This window comes from Phytophthora cinnamomi (genome assembly GCF_018691715.1).
Source record: "Phytophthora cinnamomi strain GKB4 chromosome Unknown Contig92, whole genome shotgun sequence".
In the NCBI taxonomy this organism is placed as follows: domain Eukaryota; phylum Oomycota; class Peronosporomycetes; order Peronosporales; family Peronosporaceae; genus Phytophthora; species Phytophthora cinnamomi.
Window position 1 is genome coordinate 1,985,764 of NW_027151025.1, and position 11,386 is coordinate 1,997,149.

The window sequence follows — 11,386 nt, forward strand, 5'->3', positions numbered from 1 at the left end:
TTGTCCTTCTCGTTCCACTGCTGCTTCGGATCATCCGAGCCTGCAGTCGTCGTGCATAATCCACATGAGCGCAGCACCATGTCGGTCTGTTCGTACAGCACATCGAGTTTGTTCCAATAAGTCTCGTAGAATTTTGCATCGGACGGCTCAATGCGTAGTCTCTTGTGTTGGTGGTCACCGCTTAATAGCAAGTCTTGGCTATTATCCGTAATACCTTCATTAACGTAGCGTTGCAACTCGTGAAGCAACACAGTTCGGGATTCGATCGCAGCGCACAAACGGCGCTGGTGCGCCTCGGCGTTCAATCGAGCTTGCTGCTGCCACTTTGCCACCATTTCCCAAGGTGCTGAGATCACCAGTTTGCTGTGTTCTTTTGTCTTCTGCAGATGCTCCAACTCCTCGGTGAGTTCCCCAATCTCCTGTCTGAGATGCTCCTTTTCCTGCCGTTCCCGCTCTCGACATGCACTGCGTCGCTTTCGGTCTTTTGCTCTCACTCGTTCGAGCTTTGCAGCAGCATCGACGGTACTCGGTGGTTTTATTCCTTTTGACGTTCTTGAGTCACCGCCGGAGACATTAATATCGACTCGCTCGTGTGCGCCTGGGCTTGAAGTTGCGGGTTCACCGACATCGAGAGCTTGAAGCAAAGGGAACGTGGGCAAGTCGAATTCGAGCAGAAATTCGTCCATTTCTGCCAGAAATTTAGCGTCGGGGGTGGATGGTGCTGACATCGTCGAAGCAAAGAAATGAAGGGGGGGGGGGCATTACTACGAGCAATAATTCCCGACACACAGCTATTTTTAATATTTTCAAGCTGGCTAGCAGTATAAAAATTAACAAGAAAAAATAGCCGCGTTTCCGCTCTTTAGCGAATACTATGCATATGAGAAGAGGCCTTGACAACGGATCCACTAAGGTTTCACCACGGAAGGATTTTGCACTTCATCTCAGATTAAATTTTATAAGGTACTGGTAAATCATCGTGACGAATCTAAAAAGCACTGCAAAAAGACTTGACAGACGACTGTATTACATTTGGACCGAGTTACAGCTACTGCGGAGCATTAGATGCGACGAGAAGTGTCGTCTTGAACGCGGCACTTTTTAGATACACCCCAAGCTTGCTCTTGGCGATCTCACTGGGGTCATCGAAGAGCTGCTGCAAGATCTGTCGTCGCTGTCGCGCATCTGCGAAGGCCAGATATTCCAGAACGGTATTCACAGCCGATTCCTTTAAGCCAGGACGTACGACACGCAGACACTGCTCATACTGGCGCATGACATCGTCTACGCAGACTGAGTCATTCTTCATAAGGTTGAGCAGTGTTTGGCATAGCGTAGCCATGACTGCCTTTGTCACCGTCTCCGAGACCAGCAACGAGGCCACTGGTGCTGCACAGCGCCGTAGCAATGCCACAATTGCTGCTCCTTGGTCTGTCTTGGCGCACAAGAAGTCGATTGCCTGCAACCCTTGAGTGATGACAGCCATGTCAGTGCGCTCGGTCAACGCTTTGCCGTTTGCTGTGGAAGCAAGATCTTGGTTCTCGATGCGGGTCAACAACTGCTCGATTTGCTGCTGCTGGCTTGCTGTTGAGTGGTTCTTGTTCCGCCCAGCTCGAATTGATTCTAGGGTTACATGTAGACTCCACTCACTGTGTCGTTGGGCCATCACTTCTCCGAAGGCCACCGTCTCAGGTTGCGATTCATACATGCCGACAATGCTTTCCAGCAACAAAACGCGAGGTGCTGCGAAAATCAATTCACTGGCGAGGTCGAAGTCGGCCTCTAAGGCGTCGTAGAAGAACTCCCATGTGTGTGAAACGAGCTGATGGAACTCAACTGCGTGGTGATCGGCGATCACGCGCAAGATCTCAAAGAGGAACTGGCAGAACGGATCCAGCACGCTCCGATGGTGCCGCATGTGGGGTCGCATGATCTGCATCGCGCTCAGGATCTGATACAAGAGTGATAGCGAGTTAGCCACAATAAGAATCTAGGTATCCAGCGAGTTACTTAACTTACATTTTGGAAGAATGTTGTGTTGAGATAGAGCTGAGACAACGAGACAGCACCGAAGTGCTGCATTAGTTGTCGAGGAAAGCGCGAAAGCACCAGCATTGGGTGGCATCGGGTGAGCTCTCGGAATCGCTCCATTACTTCGCTTCCTTCGCGCGTCAGATCACGCAGAATGTCGTCCACCTGCGATAGCAAACGGCGATCGCGAATAACCAACTCTGGCTGCGGCTCCCCGCTGACATCAAAGTTTACAAGTGACTCCCAGTCGGGGTTCAACACATCAAGCAGTCCAGCCACGAGTTTGGGGTTCTGGAAGTACATAGCCTGTAACGTGAGCAGCAACGAGGCGGTTAGTTGCAAACCACACGAAAAGCATCTACAAGCAATCCCCTATACATACCCCAATGAGATCTCGCTTGACATCTCCATGAATCGCGACAACATCACCAAGGTTTCCGAGATGGGGATCCGCAGTCATGATCGGTTCTAGCAGGTTCAGCATCGTGCTGTCATCTGTCTGGTCATACGCGATATCAGCCAAGACGTTCGCAGCGAAGGAGTTGGAGACGTTGTTTAGTAGGCGTTGAAGAACGTCTACTTCCTTGACAAGCACCACTAGGTTATGCAAGGCCATAGCATCCAAGCGAAGTGGCGCACCCTTTGATTTCCACCCCGCAACAGCCCGGTTGATGAATTGGACCACCAAATGCAGAACTGTGTAAATATCTGAAGCCACTGTCAGATCTGCAAGCATGTAAAGACCCTCAACAGTGGACACTTGAGCAAGATGTCGGACGAAACTGACCGACGCTGAGTATGAACCAGCGAATCCTTCACTAAGGTTATCCAGCGCACGCTTCGCAAAGCCAAGGCATGTTTTCCGGTGGACATCGCTTGGGCAAGTCGGCAAGTGGCCCACAACCTGAAGTAATGCCTTAGCAAGTTGGGCAGCGGCAGCTTCGGAGCTGCAGGAAGAGCGTGCGAAATGCAGCAACGATACTTGCAGTTCCCATAACTCAGCGGGGGAATGCGCCGTTGATTCACCGGCCTTTGGACACGAACGACTCACGGCTTGACTCGCAGCAAGAACGAAGTCCTCTGGGGCAATTACTTCTGGCAAAGAGCCCGTGCTGGAGCTTCGCTTGAGCTCGTTCACCACGCCATCAAACAATGGCACACTATCCTGAGAGACGCCAAAGTATGTATCCTTGAAAACGCTAACGTCAGTGTTCGGGCTTGCCGTAGTTTTCGACGGCACAGACTTCTTGGGTGCCTCAACCATCGGTTCTGTGTAGAACGACGAGGTGCTAGGTGCTTCAGAAAGCTGCGTTGCTTGAATTTTGAAGGTGGTAAATCCTTCCGACAGCAGAAGTGCTTCATCATCATCTTCATCGGTAACCATGCTACCGTTCGATCCGCTCCGCTGTTGAAGCCAATCGCGCAATACCTTCAGCTGTTCAGTCGCCACTGACGACAGTGAGACCTCAGGACTGTACGCGCTCAGCTGCATCAGCACCATATCTGCTGCCATCGAGGCATCCGATGCCTTCGTCACAGCAATCAAACTAGCAACAGCCTTGCTTTCATTTTTCTGAATAGTCTCGAGGAGTGTACGCAACGCGATCTCCAGGCACTGCTCGCTTAAAGCAGATTGGTCGAGAAGATTCCACAGCGAATCGGTTGACATAGCGCGAATAGCAGTCGCGCAAAGATGAGAGGTTACAGGGGTAGCTGCAGCTGCAAGCTTGGTCAGCAAGTGGTCTGGATACAAACGCGCATCCTTTGTAGCGACAAGGCCTGTGCTAGACAGGATCGCAGCGTTTGGTGCTGCTTTGGGGAACAAGCTCTGCGTTAGTTTCGCTGTGCAGGTGGCGGTTCGTTTGCTTTCCGCTGGCAGTGGTTCCTTGTGCGCATGAGGTGAACAAAGCACCTGAATGGCGCCATGGATAATTGCGAGTGGCAGTTTAATCTCACGAATAGTGTTTGCCCCGTCTGTCACGTAAAACACCTTGCAGTCTGAAAAGCTGATCCCAGTAGTTGCCTTGAGCTGCGGGGCCATTTCCAGCTGCGATTCGATCGATCGCCAAACCACCTCCACTGTGGTTGCATAAATATCATGGTCCTTCAGCAACAGTGTCGCCACCAAGTCACGCCCTGCAAGTAGTCTCCCGTACGCCCCTGCCAGCATAAGCGATTGTTCAACGGCGGACTTTTTCGGGTGACTGCCATCCTCCTCCTTTTTAACACCTTCAGTCTCGTTAATGCTGTCATCGCCATCCTTCAAGAAGTCGTGGAGGGCCATCACACACATTCGAAGAGATGGAATCGATGCTTCGAGCTCGAGCAGATTTTCCAGAGAGCGGAAGATCTTGCTGCGGATGCTACTGTAACACGGCAGCTTCGCTAGCTCGCGAAGCCATGAGAAGCTAAGAGTGCTCTCGGTACCAGATGTAGCGATAACTTGGTGGATCTCATCCGATAACTCGTCCACGCTGCGAGGCGCAGTCAGCAAGTATAGAATATGAGCAGCAACTCGTCGCGTCGACAGCACGGGGGAGTTTAAGCTCTCCAAATAATACAACACGACATTCGACGCCACCCCAGAGCTATCACTTCCATCAGCAAGGTACTCACGCAATTTGCTGAGCAAGCGCGGGATGATTTGAGTCAGAGCTGGCTGATTTAGCGGTACTTGAGTATCAGAATTGTTCTTGGTGTTGTTCGGTCTGAGTGCGAGAAGGAGCAGCTGGCACAAGCACCCGTAGGGAAGATACTGCACAGTATCGAAGTCCTCGCAAACGATGTCAGCGATCCACCATGCGCTGTTTGCCGCAGCGCCTGCAGGATTGGCGTTTTGCGCTGCATTTTTGTCGTCGTTTCTTGATACCATTTCCATGAGGAAGTCCTTCTTCCGGCTCTGCCGAAGACGCATGCCAAGCTTGAATTTGCGATCCAAGGTACGAAGGTGCTCCAAAATTGCTGGTGGCGGTTGGCGTGCCAGTCCGTTTGCATCGAACAACATCAGCGGATCCCCCGTGACCGATGGATCTGCTTGGTTGAGCTGTAGCAGTTGCTGCTCGTAGTCCCGCAGCTGCAAATTACCCTGGATCAGGTCTGGGAACGCCGATCTGTGCTTGCCAAGTAGCAATGGGTCAGGAGCGCCAATAGCTGGGAACGTGTACCGGCCAGTGATTACCATCTGCATCAGTCCCCGCAGCGTCGGGAACTCCTCCCACAAAAAGGTGCCAACGGTGTTGGGGTTAAAGCAGCCGACAATCTATGGGCCAACAAGACCGATTATTTAGCAATTACGACGCGCGCAAGATTAAAAGAGAATGCACTTACCAGCAAAATGGAGCAGCAAATCCAGAAGCGACTAGAGTGACAGAATTCTTGCTCCTGCTTGTCGTCGCCGCCTTGCCACTATTCCAGTAAAAGCAGTAGAAGTTAGCATTTTCAGACGTCGAGATTGAGAGCAAACAATGTACGTACCATTGCAAGCTTGAGCAGGTACTGGACGAACTGGGTATTCTTCACTTCAATTCCAAGCACACCACCATTCTGAGCGTATGAAGCAAGATCATCTTCGTGGTGCTGCCACAAAGTCTCTCGGTGCATGTGAGCCTCAGCACCACGAAAGACGATCGTTTCCAGGGTCCGCAGAGCCTCCACACGGTCAATAGCTCTACATGAATTGTACAAGCTCGTAAGCAACTCTAATGAATCTTCGTGAACAGGGATGTCTTCCTTGGTGGACTGGAAGCAGGTTCGATCGTGCTCTGTAGGCTGCACGTCCGATGGAATATCAAGAAAGAGTAGTTTTTTCACGATGTTTTCATACAACATTTTCTCGAATGGCGAATCACCATTGAGACCAAAGTGCTTCAGTACATCGCGGCAACAGATAATCGCCTCGCGCTGCACAAAAGCAAGCGCCTGTTGCAATTCCTCCTTGGCCCATACCGAGATTTTCACCGTTTTCGATCCTTCCGCTGGTGCACTGCCGCCATTTCCACCGGTACTTCCACTTGGACCGTGGCCACTTGGAGTGTTGCTGCCGCTACCTGGGGTGTGGCTTGACGGTTTGCCAATTGATGGTTTTCCTTTCTGAGGACCGAGTCTATTAGCTCTGGAAACTGGAAGAGGAGGGTTCGATCCTCGCCGGGCGATCGGCTGTGTCGCACCGTGTTTGAGTCCTGTCGATCCCAGGGCGGTTGAGTTTGTGCCCTGGCGATTCGATGCATTTGACTGCTGGATTTGAAGGCTCTTCACTGCCGCACCTCGCATCAGCAAAATCAACCACACTACACCAGTGACGAGTCCCATGTAGTCCAGAACACGTGCGTCACCGGCCAGTGCATCCCAGTGACCATCATTATCGAGAATTCCAACGCACAATGCCTTGATGTCCACCTGTTCAAACGTTAATTGCTTCAAAATTTTGCGTACAATAGTCTTCAGCACCGGAGCAACATCTGATACGCTAGCCATTTCACGGAAAACTCGAGCCAGCTCCCGACTAGCGAGAGTTCCCTGGTGTTCAATCGGCTGTCGGTAAAATAAATCATCAGAGCTACCTAGGATAGAAGAAGCAGACAATGATCGCGACGCCCGGAAGATGTGCTGAAGCATCTTGATATTGTCCACGTCTCGAGACATGTTGTTGGGTCGCTCCCGAGCAATAAACATCGACAACGCACGGTTCAGATACAGCGGGTGGTTGCATACGAGATGCGTGATTGCTTCAACCTTGAGCTGGAACATCGTCGACTTCAGCTTCAACTTCAGTATCAGATCCACGGTGGTTATATCGTGAGAACTCGTTGATTTGCATAGCGTGACAATTTTGTTTAGCAACTCCTTTGCAGGGCCCTTGACAGATGGGTTTTGTAGCCATGATTCCAAGTTCTCCGCACCAAATACGCGCACCTGAGGAATGCTAGCAAAATCGGCGAGAGTCATGATCATGTTCCTGACTGCGTGGTTACCGCCAACACCTGAAGACCCTCCCATACTGCCAGGTCGCTCCTTTTCCAATTCCACAAGACGAGAGCGGATGTGGTTGGTAATGAGATCTCTCATCTCCTGCACAACGTTAGCACCCTGAAAGCGTTTGCGAATGAGAGGTTGTGTGGGCTGCTGGTCGCTAGCATCTGTCTCCAGCACCGTCTTCACGTTCTGAACAAAAACCTGGCTCAGCTCGTGGTCGACCCACACTCGAGAATAAAGAGAATCATCCAAGAACACTTTCACACTGTCCACTGGCCACTCATCGCTACCCTAGATACAAATCAAAGCCACGCGTTGAGAAATCACAACTGGTGCACAGCAGTTAAAAGAGCGAATTTACCTTCATGATCTGCACCAACACATTCGTCACCAGAACAGGAAGTGAAAGTTGGAAATATTCTGTCGTTCCAGCCAAATGCCCCGATCCCAGTGCAGTGGACGTGCTTGGCTTTTTGCCGTGGTCTGACGGGTCCTTCAATCCGGTGTAATGCTTTGATCGTAGCAACCGGAGCAAATATTTTAACACCACTGGTTGGCCGAAGCGCTGATATTCAGTCAGAAACGTGAGCACACATTAAATAAACTGTCACAATAAATGCGTCATAGATCTTGCGGCGCGTACCTTGGGGGCTTCCTTGACGGCACCAAGTAAACCCACACAAAACAGTCGGCTCGGAGATTTGCCTTCTCGGATAAGCCGACCGCACGCTTCCGTCAACACCTAAAGTCACGATACGTAAGTCAGCATGCGGCAGCAAGACACCACCAAGCTTTTGCTAGTTCAACGCACCTCCATCAGCTTCGCATCAGTGTTGGCTGCGCTGAGTGCCTCACGCAAGTGCTGGTCGGGCACTTCGTCCGCATCTGTACCAGCGTCCGACGCTGAGGCCGATGCCGGGGTCATCTCCACATCCGCTTGCTCCTCATGCTCCTCCTCGTCGTCGTTAGCGTCATTCATCAGCGTGTCAATCGACAAGCCCTTGCGCTTTGCAGGCGACGAGGCCGGGGTGGGCGCAGCGGATGGCGGCTCGCTCGCCGACTTCTGCTCCTCCTCCGCTTCCTCCTCTTTAGTCTCGCTCTTGCCGCTCTCGTCCTTTTCCTCCTTGTCTTCTTCCTCTTCGGACTCGCTCTCGGCGCTCTCTTCGATCTTCTTCGGCGGCTGGCGCCTCTTGGCGGTTTTCTTCTCCGGAGGCGGCGTCTTCTTCTCGGCCGCCGCCGTCTTGGCCCTCGTCTTGCCCCTCGGAGTCGGAGTCTTGCTCTCGTCCTTGCGGGTCTGCATCTTCCTGGTCCTGGGCTTCACAACCTCCTCCTCCTCCTCCTCTTCTTCGTCATCTTCTTCGTCGTCTTCATCGCCCTCTTCTTCCTCCTCCTCTTCTTCTTCTTCTTCTTCCTCCTCCTCCTCTTCTTCTTCTTCATCTTCGTCCTCCGTGTCGATGATCTTCCGCCGCTGCTTCTTCCTGGGCGGCGGCTTGGCGCCTCTCAGCTGCGGCTTGCGGCCTCCGCGCGTCCTGGCGCCTCTGCGTCTCTCGCCGACGTCTGCCTCTTCTTCTTCCTCCTCCTCCTCCTCCTCCTCTTCTTCTTCTTCTTCTTCCTCGTTCTCCTCGTCTTCGTCTTCATCTTCCTCCTCCTCCTGTTCTTCTTCTTCTTCTTTTGCAGCCTTCTTGTTTTTCCGCTTGTTGGTCACGGTCTTCTTCTTGTTGTTGCTGCTGTTGTTCTTCTTGTTCTTCTTGGCCTCCTCCTCCTGCTTCTTGGCCTGCGCGCGCGTCAGCTTGGGCGGCGGCGTCTTCTCCTTTTCTTCCTCTTCTTCTTCTTCTTCTTCTTCTTCTTCTTCTGCCTCCTCCGCCTCCTGCTCTTCCTCCTCCTGGCTCACGTCCTCCGCCTCGTCCTCGTCTTCCTCGTCCACCACCACATTCTTGCGGCGCAGCACGCGGCGCGTCGAGCCGCGAGTCGCCACTCGCCCGCGCTTCATCCCGCTGCAGCGTCGGAGTGCGCACGGATTACAATCGGTGGCGAAAAGAGGGCAATCGGTGGTCTGGCTGCTTTGCTACTGCCACTGATCAACGCATTTTGTCGACTTGTGATTGGATACCGTTTTAGACCAATCCGATATTGCTAATGATCGACATGGATACATGGACATGGCTACACACATGTTGAAGTGAAGAAGCTGCGCCAAGTAGGTCGCTGTAGCCACTTGCACGAAGCGAACGAGTCCGTTCTCCCTATCGGTATTTAAAAAATGGCAATACCACTTCAACCTCCGTGGCGGTCGTACGTGCCAGGGCCGGGGCCAGGCCCCTTTGCGTGGTGAAGCCGGCGAGAGATGACGAGCGAGAAATGGTCGGCGTTGCCCATTGTAAATTGCGGCGCTCGTCGGTCACGGAGTGAGCACTTTTCCGGGTAAATCGGAGTGCTTGTCGACGAACTGGTTGATGAAGACGGCCTAAAGCGAGATTCCACAGATGAGCCGAACGGAACGATGACGATAGGGCTCTTACTAGGTTGACTCTGCTTCGGTGATGCCTCCTGGTTGCTTAACGGATTGGCGGGACTGCTGTTGCTTGAAACGAGAAGAGCAATTTTACTTGAAGGTCCACGGACGAACGATGTGGGTCTTCGAATGGATACTGACCGACCAAACCCGCTCTTCGGTTTCTGGGGCTTCACTGGGAAACTGGCCTGTGACCTGGTCCAAGATGTCCCATTATCGTGGGTAGCGCTGCTAAACGTAGCGCTTCTCATTTCTTCGTCCTTAGATGGGGTCGAAAACCGCGGGGTATTGGTAAAAGAATGTCCCGCCATGCCCGTCTTTGAAGGTGAGTTCAAACGCTTGTCCAGCCACGAGTCAAAGCCCTGTACGTGTGCTGGTGAGTTGCTTACGCTGTCATCGTCCAGTTGGACGTCACTATTTGCCCTGCAGTCGCGATTTTCGGGGGGTGCAGTGCTTCCACTCAATATCAGACTCCCTCTTTTAGAGGTGGAACGCCGGCATTCTCTTCGACGAGGGGACCGCCGCAGCAGTTCTCGATCTGCTTCACTCTCTTCATCATCATCGCTAGCTTTGACGATAGTAGGGCGAATGTAGACTTTGTAATTAAGCATGAACTGGTAGTAGGCTGGCTCTCGCGATGGAATAGCAGAAGGTGGAAGCTCGTCCATTAACGAAAAGTTCCACGTGCTTACAGAAGCGCCGGTCGCATTTGCTTCTGGAGATACTTCAGGTGACGTCCGAGAAGTGGTTTCTCTAGTTTCGCACCCACCAGAGTTGCTAGAACTGCTGATACCAGGTTTAGTCGTGAATACAAGCATGGTGAACCGATCACCAGCGTCAATGTGGGCCAGTCCGAGACGGATAGGGTCGGGCTTTGCAGCAGCAACAAGCTCACGCAAACTGGAAACTCTGGATAAGGAAGAAGGTGAACCGCACGTGGCAGACTTAGGCGCGCGTAGGTCCATATACGCAAGCAGCCTTGGTTTCGGGAGAAAGGATTTCGTGCCATGCTGAGTATTGGCCGACAACGGCAGTCCGAGTTGCTCAAGTGAGTTGTCGCCCCAAACAAACATTCGGTCACGGTCATCGAGCGCCAGCGTCATATTTTGCTTTGCTACCATTGTGCGAACGCTGACGCGATGAGCTGAGCCTTTCAGGATTCCTACAGGATGCGGTACCCACACACTTTTGTCAACGACATCGACCGTGGAATCGCCCTCCAAGTCGAGTCCTAATTGTCCCTCAGCTCCTCGACCCCACGTGTAAACGACTCCAGTCCGAGATGTAGCAGCTGAATGCGCCGTACCGCAACCTATTGCAATCGCAGCTAGATCCTTGAAAAACGCGATTTGTCGAGGAACCCACTCACTAACAGCATCACCGTGTCCTAGCTGCCCGTCAACGCCATTTCCCCACGAGAACACGTCTCCTGTGGCTGATAATGCGAGGTTGTGTGTACTACCAGCACATATTGCGGTGATGGTGGGCGGAGTCATACACCCGTTGTTACCAGCAATCCCGACTCCAGGGACGTTAGAAGCTGCCAGCCACGTCGTGAGCAGCGCTCCTTCAAATCGATCTTTCTCATCTCCAAGCCCAAGTCGCCCGTTCATTCCATCGCCAAAGGAAATAATACCCGTCTTGGATTTCGCAGTAGTTCGTCTGCTGTCCGAGTTTCCTCTCTGAGTTCGAATGGCAAGAGCCAATGTGTGACGATCGCCACAGCTAACATCCGTGAATCGCACATCGCCACCATCTTCGACAGACACTGCGGCGCTCAGCGTCTTTCGATGGTTCGCCAGACCGGGAGCAGCAGCAAGTAGCGTTGACCATTTCAATGTTACCATGGTCGGGACGGTGACGTTGTCTTCG

At 52.5% G+C, this 11,386-nt stretch overlaps 1 protein-coding gene across 1 annotated transcript; it reads right to left on the bottom strand.

The window, feature by feature from the left end:
- Positions 1-1,048: 1,048 nt before the first annotated feature.
- On the bottom strand, positions 1,049-8,992 carry IUM83_03075 (putative integrator complex subunit; the record flags this gene model as incomplete). The annotated part of the gene is made up of 9 exons (XM_067927051.1): positions 1,049-1,951; positions 2,020-2,337; positions 2,414-2,530; positions 3,083-5,290; positions 5,359-5,436; positions 5,506-7,293; positions 7,364-7,567; positions 7,646-7,744; positions 7,814-8,992. The coding sequence occupies 9 exons, from the start codon at positions 8,990-8,992 to the stop codon at positions 1,049-1,051; spliced, it is 6,894 nt and encodes a 2,297-aa protein (XP_067784282.1).
- Between the last annotated feature and the right edge of the window lie 2,394 nt (positions 8,993-11,386).